A 20,539-nucleotide genomic window follows, 5' to 3' on the forward strand; every position below is an offset into this window, starting at 1 on the left:
GGCTGGAAAATATACTTGATGATCAATCTTCTTCGGTTTCACAATAAACAACTTAGTCTCTTCCCTCTCTTTACTCTCCTCCTAGCCACCATGCACTGGTTGAAAAAATCAATAAAAATAATAATCTTCTTGTATACACCTAGACAAGCCTTTCGTTGTCTCCAAATGTCAAATACATAGATACCATGTAAACCTGTTAACTTACTGGAACACTTAAAACTGCAGTTTCCTTTCTGAACAGGAGCTAAATTCCCATTCCAAAGTAACTTCTTCTATGAAAGAAAAAATCTATCCACTTAACACAGATCAGAGAGTTTAGAAACAGCATAAGTATCCACAGATCTACTTAAGTGAAACAAAAATAATACAAAGATTATAACATAACTAACATATATATTGAAATAATAAATATTTTCTTCCTTCAGTATTACCATTTTTTAAGAGACGTGAGGTAATTTTTGGTGAATCAGAGTATTAGTTTTCCCAAAGTAGAAGTTGGTTCTTTGTAAGCAGATAAGAGTGAAGATATTAGCATAAACATCCAACAGGATATGCTATGAGTAAAAGAGGCTTATTTTCTACTGTTGCAACTTACTTATGGTTGCAGGATTTTCTGAAAGTTTGCAAAGATCCTCAAGAATATAATTTGACCTAATAAACCTGAAAATGACTGGTTAAAAATGGATGTGACCTACAGCCATATGCTGTCTGTTAACTATCCAATAACTCAGGTGCATAAAGCAAAGCATGGTTAGTGTTTTAAGGGCAGACTACATTCCGCCCATTATAACTGCTGATAATTTTCTCACATATATGCAATTTGGTATGATGTTATAATAAATGACAGTACCACTTCTTAGGGCAACATGCTTATGTGTATATATGTGTGCATATATGTACATGTATCTATATTGATATCTATAGCTATAGATATAGCTAGGTAAAAGTATGTAATCCAGCACAAAAATAACACAGAAACCTATTGTGCTGTATCTAATCTTCTCAATTCATAGTGTTTCAATTTCTTTTCTGTCCAAATTAATAAAATACAACAGGTAGTTCATCCAAAGGACAGGCATATGAAGTAATTTATCATATGCTAAGTACAGAAGAGCAAAAGGCAAGCCCTGGCAGAGTCCCCAGTGGGCTTCCCTTGCACAGGGAATACATTTCTCTTTACATACTGGAAATACTGCATTTCAAAGGTATAAACATTTGGTTTGAATTATATGCATTATTAAAGAGGTGAATACACTGCTCATCCAAGAATGTATGTTAAATTATTCTAGAACTGATCATTATTCTAGAACAGACCTACAGAAGTTCTAGCTTAAACTGATCCACCTAGGACATCCAAAGTGAATCATGACACAGTCAGCAATAGGTCATGCAGTTACATTATATTCTTATTATAGTTACATTATCTTTTCTGCGCATAAATTTTACTTGCAAAAGTGCCGTAACTATTGTGTGGAAGCCTACAGAGCACATCAGTGACAAGAGATGAAATTATACATACACAGATACATATCTAGGCTACCCATCAGGAGTGCTGTCAGGCTTCAGTGAATAGTTATATCTGGGAGCATTCCTTCCCCCCCCCTCCCCCCTTTTTTTTGCATGGAAGCATTACAAAAAAATCAACACATGGCTAATATGAATCATAGCAAAATAAATTTTTGCCCTACTTGCAAATGGTTGAAATATTTTCATCTTTTCACCTATAAGAAGCATGCTGAACATTGGTTAGGGGCCACTGGGCACCTAAGTTGTTGCAAATAGAAAGGAAAAGGCAATACATGCCTTAAAATTGAACTCTGTTTCATTCTGTATATAAACCGTACTACACTCATTCTGACTGGAGCAATAAACTTCAGCACTGCCTGAAGCAAAGCAACACCTGTTATTGAGCACAAGAAAACAGGGAATAAGGTGACCTTTCATACTTAGCAGTACTGTGAAAACCTACTGGTCTCAGAGGATGAAACAAATTTGTTTCTTCTCAAGAAGATTTATTCTTTGTTTAACAAAATATGATTTTTCTCTCCCAAATTTGTACTTAAATCTAGAATTCCAAATGAAGAGTTGAGATATTCCTCCAAAGGTTTTATATTAATGTCAAGTCGAAAGTACTAAAAATATTTGAATACTGCAAGGTAAAGCAGTTCAGGAAGAATCTCTTTTCCACCACAAGCAAAATTTTTTAGAACAAACATAAGAATAAATATCTGCATGAAACATTTCACCCTGGTTTGCGTTAGAGGAGTTATGCCATGAGGTGAGTTAAGACCTTTGACACAGTATTAGTCAATTCAGTTCCCAATTATTCTTTAGTGAGCAAGGTGACTCAGTATGTCTTAAGAACACACATACAAAAAAAGTTTATTTCATGCATTAGCACTGTTATTTTCATTTTCCATCATTTTTAGGTTTTGTTTTGTTTTGTTTTTGTCACAATTACAGATTGTTCTGTTCTCACAGAATGCAAGAACCTGTATAGCAATGACAAGTCAAACCACTGTTGGCTTGCCAAAATCCACGTCTCTACCAAGTTTGTAAACAAGCAACTCAGTATCATTAATTTAGAATGTTGAGAACAAGAGAAGACAAACTCATAGTAATGTCTGCATTAACTCAGGGATTTACAAATCAAAAAGCTAGTCAACAAGCTAATTTGAAACAAAGGGTATCACACAACCATGGACTCACCTCATTTTAGCGCTGGATAAAGCATACAGCACAGTAGTAATCAAATCAAGTATATATAGTAGGATTTAATAAGAGACGAGGAATTAAATATATTTAAATGGAATTAAATTTTATTCAGTCTTCCTATGATGGAAATAGGTTACTCTATTTACTTTGAAAAGTCAATGTGTTCACCTGTAGATTAATTTCAAATCTTTATCAGTTTAATGAAAGATGATCTCAAACATAAGTTTGTCACTTCTGTTTTTCTTATGGTAAAATTTAAAGGCATGTGCAATGTTTGTTTACTCAATTAGGCAAGCAAAATTGAATACATGTTTATCTTTATTTGGTTTGGCGTCAAAAAGACAGATAAAATGCAGTGGAAAGGAAAGTCAGGTTATACAACTCAGCAGTAGGTGTTTCTAAAATTGTTTTCAGTGTGAATGGCAGTAAGCTGCATGTTGTTAATACATAATTTATGTTATATTGTGTGCAATATGGTAAGTAGTTGTAAAATCCTATTCTTTCTTCCACCAGCATCACAAATGTTTCTCAATGTTGCTAGGAGTAGCTTCATCCTCACCTGGGACATTCTTTGTCCAAGACACTGTAACACTTCGTGTTTTTTATTTGCTTCTCTTTAATCCATACTACTTGAAATAGCTTCTAACAAAATCTTTTCTGTCTACTCCTATTTCATTTTTATACCATTTAAACTGCACTCAGACTATAGGTACCCTTATCTGTCTGACAGATTTTTGATCCTAGTCTTACTGCCAGGGACCATATATATTTTATATCTGCTTTTGGCTAGAAGTCAGCTGCTTCCTATTACTAGCATTAATAGAAGAGTTCACACACTGGAGTTCTCAGAACATTTCCAAAACCTTTTGGGTTCATACCTCTAACCCTGGTTTCTAGGTTTCAGTTTTTGGCTATTTCTTCACAAAACCAGCACAGAGAAGCAAACACAAAAACAGATCTATCACCTTGGCTGATGTGGCATGCAGATAAAGCCCTGTATTGCAGTTTTGAAATTGAAAAATAAATTTCTGACATTTTCATTTGTTATTTTCCTCTTCCTTCTCCATATTCCATATGAGACAAGGAGAACATGAAAGCATTGTGTGTCTCTGAGGTAGAGAAAAAGCCTTAAAAAAGCACCACCTATAAGGTACAGAAAAGTATTAATAGTACTTCTGATATACTTAATTCTGCATGCACATAAAGGTTACGAAGTATTATCAAGTACATGGCACTGTCAACAAAACAGCTTCGATGTGTTGCATCAGAACTGGGGAAACATAATTAAAAGACAATCAACTAATATTTGTATTAAACAAACACAAAACTAATTGGGTCCCATGAAAGTTATCTTTATAATCATCCTTTAATGGGCACCTGAAAGTATCACAAGGTGAAGTTATATAATACACACTTTTCTTTGTGCCACTTCCAATTCACAACAGAAAAGGTTGGCATACCTGATAGACAAAACATAGATTTGTGAAGGTTCATCATCAAACAAACAAAAAACTATGACTGGCAACTTTAAAATTCTGCTGCCCATAAATACTGGCAGACCTACTGTAGCATGAATAAGCAATTTTGGCAATTCTGAGTTTTAAGGGGAACAAAAGTAGGCTAACGATATTTTAATACTAAATTAAGGTCTGGCATTCAATAAGTACAAACGTAGGCATGGTACTTTCTACATTCAGTTAGAACATTAACCATAGGTCATCTAATTAACTTCACATATTTGTCACAGCAAACACTTCTGCCACAGTCCTGCCTAGACAAGGGGTTCATGCTCTGTGGCAAACAGCAAAGGTCTGGGAAGGAGCGGGGAAAACAGCTAACTACATTTTAGAGGAGAATCATAACAAACAGTTGGCTTGCTCAAAATCCGTTTCAAAAGGCTGCAGACTTCATGTTGTTTGAAAACGATTTAGACAGGAGATGAGTCCCGGGGGTTAACATGTTCTCAAAATTATTTCTCTAAGTTATTAAAAACAGAAGTAGGTCAAATTCTTAGAAGACAGTGGAAATGCTGCTCCTGTTAGGTGTGGAGTGCAGTACCCTTTCTGAAAGATTTCGCTAAATAAACTATCAAAGATGAAAGATATTAAAAGACAGCATTATTCATTTTCTAGATGATAAGAAGTTGGCCACATAAAGACTTGTATGTAACCAACAACAGTCTGAGGGGAAGGTACGATAAAACATCATAAAAACAATACAGGCATCAAAAGGGCAGTGTGCCTACCAATGATTTAATAAAATTGGAGTAATAAGAGAAAATGAGCAGCCAAAGCATCACACCCCCCTTGTCCCCCCCCATAATCTGACAGCCTTCATGCCGGCTCCTGCCATTGGCTCAGCTCGGAGGAGCCGGTGCCTCTGACAAATGACACTCAGCTGACGCCAATGCTGGTGCTGCCAGGCACCAGGGTCTTGATTTTATACTGTTCTTCTTAAATACAATTCTGAAATGTCATAAAAAGGACTTGGCTTTAAAACCTTGGCTGACACATTTTCCCAGGCAAAATTTATCCTGAAATTAATTCTGTACCGAGGCTAGCACACACTAAAGGCAGATATGTCAAACAAACATGCACACAGTTGCCCATCTCACAACTTGAATACAGTTCTTTTCCACTGAGCTTCCATAATGTACTTATCATTAAAAGACTCAATATTTACCCCAAATGCAAAAGTTTTCCAGGAATCTAATTTTGCCTTACACTGGTCTGATAAAGACAGATCTCAACATAAGGAGCATGACGTGACGCAACAACCACTGGCAGAATTCATTAGCAAGTCAACTGCACTCTATTGCTAAGAAAGTTACAGAGAAAGCCTCCAGTGAGCAGGAGCTATAGATGCCTGTGGTTTAATGAGGAAACAGATGTTTTAATGATGATAAAGGGATTTTAATGCTATGTATCTGTCTTCCAAACACTCTTGAAAACCTACCATACAAATGCATTTATTAAAGATTACTGAATTATCATATGAATGAACTTTTTTTTTTTTTTTTTTTTAACTGTTGTTCAGGTCACATGAATGTATATAAATAAGTTCCAGGATAACGAATACAATATGAAAAGAGGAAAATAATTCTTCATCATTTCCGTCATGTAATGCTAAGTAAGAAATGGGAAGAAGAGTTCCTGTTCCTTTGATGCAGAAAGAAAACACACCTCCCTCCTCAAGAAGCACTTATCACACAGGAAAACATGACCATAATAATACCAATTTTATCACTTGTCTGTTTTGTAGAGGGAAGAGTGCCAAGCATATTACTTCAGCAGTACTGTTTCTGTGAGATTCTCATATTTTCATAGCCCAGTTAGTCCTCATTTGATATTAATGTAGGAAAAAACACAGCATCTGGTACTTGCCACAGTATTTTGCAAACAAGCATTTTGAGTTTAACAATCTGTAAAGTGTATTGATTACTCACCATATCCATGAATGCCTCCTAAAGGGGAAATTATTCACATGCATCATGTTCACAGATCTTCCAACATTAGTGTTTTCCTTGTCAGACAGCTTTATCTGTTATGGTATTCATAGATGCATTCCAGAACAACTGCATGAGCAGTTAACAGCAGGGATTATTGCAAGAATCACTGTAATCCACAGAAATAAAAAATCCCAGGATCTGAAGAAAGACTTCTTGCAGGGTTTTCTAGGTACATGTCCATCCATTTATGCCCCCACTTGCTACTTAAAAAGCATTAAAGTAATCAGTACACGGAAACCGCATGACAATGCCAATAGTTTGCCTTGATAAAAATCCAAGCGCTTTTAATACGGATTAAAGCATCTTCATATGCAGCATTCTGTAGAGTTGGAAAAGGTTAGTCAAGAGATAGTTTCCTGTCATCCATGCCAAATCAGTGGTTAGAGGGAAATGTGTAACTTCAGATTGCTTTGCCATGTTCAGAAAGAAATGCTGCTTTTTCTTCTTTCTTAGACACATATTAATCATCGATCTCTTTAATGCAGTTTCCCTTTATCACAAGCCCAGGGAACAGGATGGTGTTTAATAGCCATGTACAACCAAACCAATTTTCTTTCTGAATTTGATTCTGTGAGTTTATTTCTTCATCTAAGACAGAAGGAAGGAAGTACACGTTTTCGGCTCCACAGAACAGGACAACAGTTAGAAACTATCATGAGATAAGATCACATCATGATCAAATCTGTTTTTGCTGCCTAACCCCATAAGAAGGTTGCCTGCTCCCTTTAAGTGAAATGACTAAGCTATTGATTCTTGCACTGCAGAACCTAGTTCTCTTTTGATGTTACACTGTATACCAAAAACATCTGCATCACTGTTTATGTTGCGAAATGAAAGCAAAGCTTCAAGTCCATGTTAGCTAAGAATTCTTCCTCTGCTGTCCTTTCCTTTCTTTCCCCCTCCCCAGTTCAGCTCCCAGCTAGTTGTTATCACTCCTGAAGCTCCGGCAACATCCTCGGGAAGCTTCTCAAGCCCAAGCCAAAAGAGCCGGTGTCTCCGTTCAAGCAACGCAGGCAACAGGCTCCGCTTCCTCTCTCCTCAAGAGGATTTCCAACGTACCCCTCGGGCTGCCGGTGTCTTCGCCCTCTCTGCCTTGCTGTCAGCCCGGCGGCTGCTCCGGACGGCGGCGGGCGCGGTGCCGCTCAGCCTGCGGCGGGGCCGGGCTGCGGCGCGGGCAGTCTGCCTGGCAGGGCTCTGCTGGCGTCAAGGGGGCCCTCTAGGTGGGTTCTCCCACACAGCGCCGTCCTGCGCGGCTCTGCCTCCCACGCACAGAAGGGGAAGGACGGGGGCGTGGGGGGGACCGAGCGCCCGAGCCTGCCTGCGAACTGCCTGTATCGCTGAGTGGCTGGGAGCATGGAAAATGCAGCAATCGAGGGCAAAAGCCGACAGGAAAAGATGTGCGTAGATAATACACTTTGCTGTGCTGATCCCTCCTGACAGTTAAAAGATTTCTAGAACTGCTTTTGCACTTCAAGGTGCCTAGGCCATACAGAGGTCACTTACCATTCTTTTTCCTTCTTTCTTCCCTTTCCCCCCCCCACCAGTGTTCTATTCTGCACTAACACTTTTTAAACTTCAAATGACCCCTTGCCCTTTGAGACAGGAAATCCTGCAGTTTGGAAACCAGCTGCAACTTCAATGGCATTAAAAGCTGTGATAAAAGTATGTATTTGATTAGGGTGTGTGTGGACTTGGGAGTAACGTGATAAGATACGGTGCTGAAGCTTTTCATAGGTCCTGTTTCCTTAAGCTCAGCTCTTTTCCTTCCATAGCCCTGTTCTGCAATACCCCAAATTAGCCCTATTGAAGTTGATGCAATTCTGAAGAAAGAATAAAATATTAAACTACATGAATGTGATAATGTATTCACAATGAAATAGTATTTAATTCAGTCATTAAAAGTGAGTTTCTACTGCCTCACACATTATAGACTGTGTGCTACTGCACTTTGAAGAATTGGAGCACCAAAATACAATAGATGTCAAAATTTAGAAGGGCTCCAGAAAAGCTTTTGTGCTCCTACTCCACGCAGAATGTTGTTTGCTTTTCTTTTTTTCATTGCAATAAAGCTGTGATAGAGAACAGGTACTCTGCATTACAATGAAAAATTAGCTTTTTCCACTAGAAGTTAGGAAGCAAAGCATCCATGTTCAGTGAAGACATTCACTATAACTTGTAAAAAAAAAATCAGGTACATTGTTACAGCTATTATGAAATGTTTATGCTTTATGTTAAAAGCAGCAGCTCCCCCCACAACTCACTAACTTTGGGATTTATGGCATAAACATTTTAAAGGAGAATAAACAAAATTGTGAAAACTGCAAAGATGTGTTATTCATCTGAATATAAAAAAACAATACCTCTAACTAATCAAGTTGTCTGTTGCTTTCTCTAGGCTAGATCCACTTCCTATGAAATATTAAGTACACCAAATGCTACACAAATCTGCACTGTCATTATTATTTCATATTGCACTCACCTAACTGCATACTTGCCTGATCATCTATAGGCACTGACATTTTCATCACTAAACTTAATGCATTGTATTGTCTTGAGAAAGAGCTTCTCAGCACCAGTGTGCCTCTGAACACATTTGAAATTCACAAATCAGACTGTTCTGCATCTATATGTCATGAGGAAACCAATGTATTTGGCTGTCTTTAGTATTAAGTTCAGCACAAACTGATTCAACTAATTTCATTCAGAAGCACAGTTGTAGAAGGAGGGTAAGCGTATAATAAAATTACTTGATAACATTACATAGAGAGTTCACCAAAGTGGAGCACAGAACGTATGGGCTTTCTAGAGCAGACTAGGGATCTTAATCAGCAAAGGTTTTCTGTTGCATTTATAGGATATGCTGACGAAACTGCTAGTCAGTTCAATTTGAAACAATGCAGCATTTAAAAACAGTGGTATTAACTGTAATGGATGGGGGTTTTTTTGGTTTGGGTTGGGTTTGGGGTTTTTTGTTTTTTTGTTTGTTGACCATACATAGAAGGGCAAAAATAAGCATTTAGGTATGTCAGCTCCAAATCTGCTTCACCCAGTAAGGTCTCTGAAGCAGTAAGTACAACTCAATTCAATGAGGAAAAAAAAACAGAAACAAAAACAAAAACCAATGCAGAACAGGTTTGGCTTTGATCTCTTGGTTCAGCTGTTAGAACAATACTCATTGGAATTTATGCTATAGAAAGGTCTAGTGCATCCTCCCAAGTAATGCTTAAGTAGTACAGACAGATAGAGAAACAATCTGCAAGTGATATGATTCTTGCCAGAAACGCAGAAGTCTCAGACTCTAGTCCCTTTCCAAGGTTTCCTTGATAATTTTCTACCAAGATTAATTAGATAATGGATTATGCATCTTGATAGCATAAGCTGGCCTGTAGCACTTCTCATTTTAAGACAAAAGGTCACATTGGACTACAGAGTGATAACCTACCCTTTTTTCTTTCTCTCTTACTGGTCTTAGGAGTCTTGCATTTCTGACTGCCCAGTGAAATATCTTACGAGAGAGCAGGAAAAAAGTGTGTCTCATGAACTTTCTAATTGAACTATTAGCATCTTTGTTTCAGTTCTGTTCTCTGAGGCTAGAGGAACCAAAGAGAAGACTATTTGCATATCCATTTCTTAGTTTCTGGACATATTTTCTCCCCACAACACTCAGATTTTAACTACCAGTGATAGCAGAATATCCATTTAAAAAGTGACTAACACTTGGGTCTGTCGACCTCTTCTTAGTTGAGCAAGTGAACTAGCAGATTAAAGACTTTGTAACATTCCTGGCCCTAGTAAGAGGGCTAATAGACATGAGAACTGATGTTCTATCACCGCCAGGTTTTAATACAGAATCAATGCAAACAATAATATTATATATACATATAGGTCACGAGAAACAAGTGGTAACAGTGGCTTATAAAACTTCTTTTATTTCCCCCAAATGGGCAAAAGATCACCAAATCAAACATTTTGATGACAATACAATAGTGATTAGGACAAACCATGCCTCTAGGAAGGTAAAAAAAGCACTTAGAGAAATGCTGAAAAGCCAGCTCTAAGTGATATAATTTCATAAGCACTTCAGGTGAAAACAGTGGCAATGACCTAAAGCAGATTTTGAGACAATATGCAAAGTAAGCTGATGAATTCAGCCTGTAGATTCTGTGCAGTATCAATGAGAAAAGAACACCAACTCATCATATCAAACTTGGCATTTATGTAAAAAGCATGACATAGAAATTATCTGCAATACAATGAAAATACAGTGATCAAGCCTATACATGGACAGAAAGTATGGAGGTGACAGTTATCCTACGTGGAGCTTGTTTCTATGTTTTGATCATTAGAATCCCTTTACTATTTATAAATTCTTCTTGAAAACCATATAGATTAAAAAAAACAACATGTTTAATGAACTGTTAAGAGCTATGCATCCCACTGTATACACTTAAAGGACTATTACATAAACATACAGCAGGTTTATTTGTCTCTGTTCTTCCTATCCAGTCTTCTTGAATCCCTGCAGGCCTCTCTGCTCAAGAAGAATGCAAGAAATACGAATGCTTGGTTTCATGCGATTCTGGTGGGCTATGACACAGTCTCACATGACTTCACTCTGAACTGAAGAATGACAGAGCAAATTGTTTCTCTATACTCAAAAGAGGTCTAAATGAGCACTATGCAGTGTGTATAGAACACACTCCACACAACTTGCCCTCAGGGCTTGAAACCGTACTTAGGGCCATAATTATCTCATTGAAATTAATGCTGAAAGAGGAAACTTCAAAAAACATATAGTTCACAATTGAACAATAATCATGGGTTAAGTAATGGTGCTAAGAGCTGCTGGCTACCCCTTAAGAAGAAAACGATCTTAATTATCAAGTATGTTTTTGTTCTAGAAGTGATATTCAAACTCTAAATGTAATTTCAGCAGAACATTATCTATCCAAGCCTCAGCTTTTTTTGAAGAATCTGCAGATCAACAGCTCAGAAGAATCAATATTTTATGTCTTCTATTACCTTCTTAGCATTTTTCAAATATGTTTTTATTTCTTCTCAGTTCTCCCTTCTTCCTGCTCTCCAGTCATTCCATCCCATTCCGCTTCCCTCCTGCCCCCCCCCCCCCCAAAAAAAAAGATGATTCTCAGGTAGCCTAAAGTGCAAGGTCTGCTCGGCTGTAACAAAAATTGTTATTGCTGTGACTTCTTGGTAAGGTTTTGCTGCACCTTTTATTTCCTGTAATCCACATATTAGGAAGAGGTTCTTCACCAAAGGGCTGCCCAGGGCAGTGGTTACAGCCTGAAGCTGCCGGAGCCCAAAGAGAGCTTGGACAGTGCTCTCAGACATGGGGATTGCATTTTGAGTTGTCCTATGTGGAACCTGGAGCTGAATTCTGTGATCTTTGTGGATCCCTTCCAGTTCAGGATAATCTATGCTTTTATTCTCTGATAAAACACTTTACTAAAGTCACATAAATTTAAACTGAGATTGATGGAGTAGTCTGGAAAAGAATGTCTGTATCTCTCAGAGAGATTAACTACCTTCTTGTCTCATTTGAAGAGAGAAAGTCCTTCTCTCCTTGGCTTTACAGGTCAGTAATCCTTGAGGAAAAATTGCTATGGCTGGCGTAGCAGCCTACCTCTTTAAATTACGCTGGTCATACCTACAGACTCATCTCTTCCCTGCTGCATAAGAAAGGGTTCAGTGCCTTAAAGAACATTCTACAAAAGTAAACAGAAACTTTACATGTGATGACATTGCATTAGCTGTTTTTGGATGCATAACTGCTATGAAGCAGCTATATCTGTCATCTAGCCCCAAATTCAAAAACTGCATGTTAGTGAAACTATTAGGTACAACTAATAATCCCAGAGAAAAAGTTTGGAAAAAGTTATTGAAGAAAACCAATTTCTTTTTTTACAATAGCTAATACTGAAATGTTGAAAAACAAAACCAAACCAACAATGGCTTTATTTTTTTTTCTTTTTTTTTTCTTTTTTTTTTTTTCCCCCATTAGTAAGAAAATCATAGAATTATAGAAGTCAGCCTAAATACATTTCTAGTGAAAAAGCACAACATTGATCAGGTGATGCCCCTGGTGATTTGAAAAAAAGCAATTTCACACCCACATTTGGAAGGGTAGAAAGGATGACCCAGGGAACTACCAACCTGTCAGCTTCACCTTTGTGCTAGAGAAGATCATGGAGTAGATCCTCCAGGAGACTATGCTGTGGCACATAGAAAAGAGGGAGGTGATACAGAAGGCTGCTATAAGGTCTCCTAAAGTTTTCTGTTCTCTAGGCTGAAAAGTCTCAGATCTTTCAGCCTGTCCTCATAGTGGAGCTGCTCCTTCTCATCACATCTGTGGCCATGCTCTGGACATGCTCCAACAGCTCCATGTCCTTCATGTGTTGGGAGCCCCAGAACTGGATGCAGTATTGCAGGTGGAGAACAGAGTAGATGGGCAGAATCACCTTTTTTGACCTTCTGGGCATGCTTCTGTTAATGTCTTCTCTCAACCTATATCTCAGGGATTGTTCCAGTACAGGTGTAGAACCTTGTCATCTATCTGGGCTTCAGTAAGGCATTTGACACAGTATCCCACATCATTTTCTCTGAATTGGAAAGATATGGATTTGATGGGTGGACTGTGTGAAGGATGAAGTCTTTGCAAGATTGTACTAAGAGAGTGATAGTCAATGGTTCAATGTCAAGGTGGAGTTAAGTGATGAGTAGTGTCCTTAAGGGGTCAGATCTGGGATTAGTGCTCTCTAATTTCTTCATCAATTGACTGTGGAATTGAATGCACACTCAGCAAGTTTACTGATGACACCAAGCTGTGTAGTGCAGTCAACATATCCAAGAGATGGGGTGCCATACAGAGAGACAGATAGGTGCTAGCAGTGGGCCAAGGAGATCCTCGTGAGGTTCAAAAAGTCCAGCTGTGAGGTCTGCACCTGAGACACACTGTCTAGACAAGCTGGGGGAGGAAAACATAGAGCACAGCCCTCCTGAAAAGGACTTGGGAGATACTGGGAGATAGAAAGCTGAACGTAAGCCGGAAATGTTCCCTTGCAGACCAGAAAACCAACTGTGCCCTGGCCTGCATCAAAAGAAGCATGGCCAGCAAATGGAGGGAGGCAATCCTGCCCCTTTACTCTGCACTGGAACAGTCCTCAGTACTGGAGAGACATGGACCTGTTGATCCATGTCCTGAGGAAGGCCCCCAAAATGATCCAAGGGACAAAATACCTACCTACAAGGACAGACTTAGGAAACTGGGGCAGTTAAGCCTGGAGAAGAAAAGACTCTGGGGAGACCTGTTAACTGCCTTTCAGTATCTAAAGAGAGTCTATAGGAAAGGAAGGAACAGACTCTTTAGCAGGGTGTGCTGTGATAGGTCAAGGGAAAGGGTTTCAAGAGAAAGAGATAAAGTTTAGACTAGCTATAAGAAAAAAGGTCTTTACAATAAGGGTGGTGAGGCACTGGAACAGGTTGCCCAGGGTGGTGGATGCTCCATCCCTGGAGGCATTCAAAGCCAGGCTGGATGGGGCTTTGAGCAACCTGACTGAGCTGTAGGTGTCCATTTTTACTGCAGGGTAGTTGGACTAGATGTCCTTTAAAGGTTCCTTCTAAATCATGTGGTTTTGGGATTCTATAACAAACCTAAAAGAAAACCTAAAAGCAGACTGAGTTGAGAGTTGAGATTTGAGACTCAGTTGATCTGATCAGTATCTATAAATACCTAAGGTGTGGGTGGCAAAGGGACGAGGCCAGACTCTTTTCAGCAGAGAGTGGCAATAGGACGAGGGGAAATGGTCACAAACTGAAGCATAGGAAGTTCCATACAAATGTGCATAAGAACTCTTCATGGTAAGAGTGACAGAGCACTGCAACAGGCTGCCCAGGGGAGCTGTGGAGTTTCCTTCTCTGGAGATGTTCAAGAACTGCCTGGACACCTACCTGGGCAGCCTGGTGTAGGGAGCCTGCTTTGCAGGGGGGTTGCACACAATGATCTCTAGAAACCTCTTCCAGCCCATACAGTTCTTTGATTCTGTGATTTTACAATTTCTAAAATGAAGTTTATTTTCTGTTATTTTTAATAGTACTCATTTCAAACATGTAGTTGAGGATACTTGAATCTTGAGGGACAAGTTAGGATGAGACACCACTCATGCATACATCAAGAAAAGAATAACAGAGGAATTGAATTTGTTCCATTAAATACTGATACAAGCTACTTTCAAATGTCACAATATTGTACTTATTCCGTGAGAAGATGTGAAAGAAAATAATGTGAAAGAAAATATTTGATATAAAATTATTCTGTTAATGTAATCATGTTATCATTCATTTAATAAAAGAGGCTTAAATAGCGATTACTTACATTGCTCAAAAAGTTGTCTGCTAAAACCTGTCTCCATTGTCAGTTATTTTTTTCTCAAATTTGAATATACTGAAGAAGGAACAGGTAACAGAACAAGTCTTGCCAGCAGCCCAGATTTAGGTTAAATGAAAAACAGCACTGATGACTAGTGGAAAGACTTCTAGTTTGTTCTGTGTAAGATGAAATTAGTATTAAATCATAAAGCTGAGAATAGTAAATGAAAAAGCTGGATCTCTTCATACAGTTAGAGATATCTACATGAAAGAGAATAAATATTCATCCAAAAAAAAAAAAAAAGTTTTTGGTTTTTAACCTCATTCTCCATTCATATCATCTTTGCCTTCTATACAGGGTTGCGGAGAAAAGAAAGTATGTTTTTTGTAAATGCTTGCATTTCATTTTTTAAGAATTTGTATATTAATGTAGTGAAGAGGGGTTATCTCTATGCTGCTATGCAATGTACGTATTCGGAACTCAATTAGATTGTATAAAAGAGAAGTAAAAGCTTTCAAAGATGAGATAGCTTTTTCCCTGGATTTCAGTATTGTGGTAGTAGTAATTTTCCTGAAATGTCATGTCTTTTAACAGATCTTATTTTTCTATAAAAAATGCTACTCTAGTGTACTCAAATACACAGTTCTGAAATAATATTCAGTTTGTAACTTAATTATCCACAATATTCTAGGATACCTGAATTATATTTTTGCTTTTAAGAAACTGAAATAAGTGGGTATATAGACTGTGCTCTGGGAATCCTGAAATTTGTCCAGACACCCTGCTGAATTTTTTGATACAGTGCTTTTATTTAAAACAGTATATCCTCTACTTATCTGTTACCTTTTATATAGTTTATGTGAAAAATAAACATTAATAAAATCTATTTCTGAAATTATGATATGAATTTTTGTATTGGACAAAGTGCCCTAGTGAAAGAAAGCCCATCTGCTTGCCTTGCTCATCCTTGTTTTAGTTGCATTTAATATTGTTTGTATATAAATAACTTCTGTCAGTGAGTAGCTTAGCCATCACAAAAGGTATTATGTGCAAAAACTAAGGAACTGCAAAATTCTAGTTTTTCAATATTGACATTATGCCACAAAATGGTTATTAATTATGAAGGAAATACAAGTAAGTTTAGTTACTGAACTTGTCTTTCCCTCCTGGTCAGCCTGTCCTCACAGACATGAATGGATTTTCTACATTCTTTTATAGTTTTAAAAGTTGGAGATTTACTTATAAGAATTATATTCCATCCTACTTGCCTACTCCAAGATCTTGTAACCTGATTCTTCTTCAAAGTGATGGTTTCTTAATGCTGAGTAATATGAAAGTGTCACTGCTGTACTCCCACAGTCTACTGTTTATAACACAACTACAAATTAAAATTATAAGTGAAATCCTAGTAGCAGTGTTCTGCCAAACTTCTCTCACATCTGCCCTAAAATTCTTTTGCTGATACCCATGCTTCTCATTTGAACCACTTATTCTAACAATTCTTCCTCTAAAAAATAGTAGTACCTAATGTAGTAAGCAAACACTAATTTTACACAAAATATTTTGTAAAGAGTCAAAAAATATTTAAGGTTGGAAGGGACCTCTGGGTGCATCGGGTCCAACTCATTCTCCAGCAGTAAAACCTAGAGCAAGGTGCGAAGGCCTATATGTAGATAGCATTTGAAGATCTCCAAGCAAGAGGACCTCCCTAGGCAGCCTGTGCTAGTGCTCCATCACCTGCTCAGAACTGAAGTGCTTCCTTATATTCAGAAGGAGACACTTGCATTGAGTTTGTGCCCATTTCATATTGTCCTGGTGTCCTAATACCACTCAGAAGAGCCTGGATCTGTCCTCGTACCTTCCCTCCAGATATTAGTGGCAATTTGAGAGATCCTCTGAGCCTCCTCCACTCCAGGCTGAGCCACTCAGCTCTCCCAGCCTTTCCTCATAGGAGAAGTGCTCCTGTCCCTTCAGCATCTTGGTGGCCTTTCATTTGACTCTTTGCTATATGGCCATGTCTCTTTTGTACTGGGTGCTGACAACTAGAGAGAGTAATCCAGGTCTGGCTTATGCAGTGCTGAGTAGAGGGAAAGGATCTCTCAGCCTGTTGTTGATACCTTATCTAATGCAGACAAGAATGCCATTAGCATTCTTAGTAGTAAGGGCATGTTGCTGACTTATATTCAACTTTGTGTCCAGTAGGATCCCTGGATTTTTCCCTGCAGAGCTACTCTCTAGCTGAGTAGCTCCCAACATGCACTGGTGCCTGCAGAGAACTCTGCACTTCCCATAATTAACCCGTGTGAGATTTTTGCCATTTGTTTCAGTGTCTAGTCCTTGTTATCTTCAGAAGTTGTGGGGTTTTTGTTTGTTTTTGGTTTATTTAAATAAAAGGCCATGGCACTTGTCTGGAGGATTTCCTGTCTTTGGAATTCCAAATAATGCTATCACTGTAACACTAATTCTGATTTTATAATCTTATCAACAGTTCTCACTACAAGACTGAGATTGCCTGTACCAGTTCTTTCAAGATTCTCAAACAATGATAATCCAATCCCTATACCTTAAGAGCATTAATATCTGAGGTTTGTTTCCATACCAAATACAGTAATTCAGATTTACATGCCTTAATTCCTATTATCCTGAATGCCTGTCCTGACACTTAAAATAATTTTCCCAATTAAAACTAAAAGTAAAATATTCCTCTATTTCTTGTAATTCCAAAAGTGAACATACAGCACAAATTTATGCTTCTTCTTATCTTTCTTTACATTGCTTTAACAGTTCATACATCTTTTGTTTTCTATTGAATCATTGGGTGTTTGGAAAAGGAAACCTGTTCGATAGATAGATCTCATAATCCTGTTAAATCCTTACCAACTTCCAAAGATTTTTTTATTTTATTTTTTTTGCTTAGCTCAAACATGCGAAGTTATACTTCATTCAAAATATCGTAATTCCTGCTACATTTTTTTAATATATTTGAGATGTTTCTATTTGAATAGAAGATCTCTTGGAGCAGCATTCCAATAGTAACACAATTCATTTTTAGCTATGCAACGCCTTCCTTTCAAGTATTTCTTTTTTCTGCTCATGTAACTGTAATTTCTCTTACCCCATCTGTGAAAGTGTTAAGCCAACTGACAATGACGTTATTTTCCACTGGCTTTTCATAGATGTCTTTAGAAAAAGTCCAGAAACCTCCAGGAGTTTGCAAAGAGTACACATACAATGTCCATCAGCAGACTGTACAATGCCATCTTCCAAACTTTGCACAAACATTTTGATAAATAATATTTTATTACTTGACAGGACGTGAATTATCATCATCATTGCTCTTTGTACACAATTTGTATATTTCTGTACAGCGACTTCTACTAGTAATCAACAACTAATATTCTAACAAAAAAATGATGCATTTCCAACTTGGATTAGAGTACAAGATCTAAAGCTCATTAATAAAGACTTGCAACCACTGTCGGCTATATACGGAAAATGTAGTAAGAATCAGGCCCTCGTATTCTGTTTTCTCTGAATTCAGGAAAACCAAATAGTTTTCACTGCAAAAATGCCCAAATGAAAACTGATTCAGACAGAAGTTCTGCCTCCAACTTTAGATGGTAAGAAAAAAACTAGATCTTTCATACTGGTAGCAGATTCCCAAATTCCCAGAGGATACTGGATACTGGAAATTCTGGATACGGATGTTCTGATGTTGGCTGTTGTTTATGTGAATTTAGCAGGAATGTATACAGACAAACTTGCTAACAAGCAATTATTATACACTGCAAAGAGAAGTAGACTAAAATGTTCTTAAAGAAAGCTGATTATAAAGTTCTTAGTGAGATTTATTAAATGAAAATGGGTGAAAATTTCCTGTAATACAAAGCCATTCTTGGTTTGTTTTTAATTTATTATTTAGAGAACTACAACAAAGAGCAAGCATGTGACAGTGTAAGAAGTAAAACTCTGGTCTGCAGATTAAAGTACAAAATTCTATGAGTTTACAGCAGCTATTTTTTTAAAAGACTGAAGACTGAATTCTACTGCATTTACATGGCAGAAAATGCTAAGCGAGAACCCTACTGCCATCCTTGCTATTAACCACTACCAGTCTGATTACAGGCAAACTTCAGCAATAGTGAGAAGCATCTCTGTTTCCAGCAACCACAAAACAAATTAGATCTTTTCTTGAATTTGACTATTGAAAACAGGTACAAAGGCAGGTATCTACAATTCCAATTCAAATTAGGAGTCTGATTTCTGGCTACTAACAATGGAGAAATTGGGAAATCACTTGTTATGCTACAATCTGGGCTAACTTTAGTCAAAATATAATTCATGTTGAACACAAACTTCAATGCATTGTTGCACTGCACTGCTCAGACTATTTAACAAAAGCTATGTAGATTAAAATGGACTTCTTACAGTGCCTCATCACTAAGTACGAAATGCAATTCAGACAAAATTTAAGAGATGTTAGCAGAATGATTATTCAAGAAAATGGAGAAATTTGACTTTTTTCTCCCACAATTTCATTTTTGAGATTTCTTCTTGTAACTAATTGAAGTTACTGCAATACTGTCTTTCCCTGACAAGCCAATGAGTACTCATTACTCTTCTAAAAACATGTCTACCTTTGTATGAGATTCTTCAGCATAGATACATGTGGATAAATTAGTTAATGCAGTGGAGAAGAAAAGTATGCTTTCAAAATCTGTTTTGATGTTTACTATTTTCAAAATTATGCACAAAATATGTCATAATGAATGAAATAAAAGCATGTTTATATTCCCTCTTGATGAACAGACATAAATGAGGACAGAACAATCTTGCTACTCTCTACAAAATCATACTAGAGCTATAAACTAATTCCTAACTGCTCTAACAAGAGTTGCATTTTAAAATAATGAAATGCCATTTTATGCAGAAGATATATTTTGTGAGTATTTAATAGATAGTTCTGTGAAAATAATCATTAGCATGTTAAACATAAGACAACAGTACAATAAATTGGATGTGTATCTTCTTGTTGAAATGCTAAGCTAAACCTGGGAAGCCACTGAGTGACTTCTTAAATAATATGTTAGGTTGCCTAGTAAACAAACTCATTATCAGAATACAGTGCATCCTTACAAGGGAAGCATGATGTTAGCATTTGACCACCTTATAATGATGACTCATAGTAGTATATTTTGTCAAGCATTAACTTTAATCTTGTTCCAGGGCTGGAATAATTACTAATTAGTTGCTGGATGGGTATCCTTTATATCCACTTTGCCCTTCACATCCTCAATTGCTAGATAATATTCTGTTTAGGAAAGGGTGTATCATTTTGTTAGTAACGAAGTGATTCATCATGTATTTGACACAGAGCATTCAACAACTTTTTACATTATTTTACAGATCTTTGTTATGATGAATACTTGTTTATGAATTAAAAGAAGACATGGAAGATTTCTGATCTTCTCAAGTTGGATTACGAAAGCTTGAGAACCACTATTCTAAGCAATTAATTTAAATCAACATTTAAACACTGAATGTTAAAACTTACTAAATTGTATTTAATTTAGTAAGTGAGAAGTGTTTTAATATTTATATATATATAAATTAACATAAACTCTAGTTTTTCAAAGGAGGATCTAAAGTGTAAACCCAGATTTTTCCAAATCTGGAAGCATAAAAAAAATTGCCTAAACTAAGATTTGAATATCTCAATTTGATTTCTATAGAGTTGGGCTTACAGCACTTCCACTGAATGAAAAGGAATTTGAAAAACAACACTTGAAAAACTGGTCTGTTTCTGACATTTTCTTTCCTATGTTTGGGTAATGGGTCTTGGCAGAAACAATGATATCTGTATAGAAGGGCATGCTGCCTAGATCTATGATAACCACTTTTCACCTCAATCTCATGCTTAGGAGACAGTACTC

The 20,539-nt window shown here is 37.2% G+C and overlaps 1 protein-coding gene across 3 annotated transcripts in view; it reads right to left on the minus strand.

Annotated features, from left to right (window-relative positions):
- Window positions 1-20,539, minus strand: part of PDE4D (phosphodiesterase 4D) — a 559,900-nt gene that overhangs the window by 241,550 nt on the left and 297,811 nt on the right. The window contains exon 1 of one of the 3 annotated variants that reach the window (XM_015848750.2): window positions 6,161-7,403. The exons of the other annotated variants lie outside the window; for them this stretch is intronic. Coding sequence (XP_015704236.1) covers window positions 6,161-6,207 — 47 coding nt within the window. The 5' untranslated portion in view covers window positions 6,208-7,403. Of the gene's footprint in view, window positions 1-6,160; window positions 7,404-20,539 lie in introns of those variants that run through there. 3 annotated transcript variants of the gene reach the window in all.

The sequence above is a fragment of the Coturnix japonica genome, chromosome Z (assembly GCF_001577835.2).
Source record: "Coturnix japonica isolate 7356 chromosome Z, Coturnix japonica 2.1, whole genome shotgun sequence".
Taxonomy (NCBI): domain Eukaryota; kingdom Metazoa; phylum Chordata; class Aves; order Galliformes; family Phasianidae; genus Coturnix; species Coturnix japonica.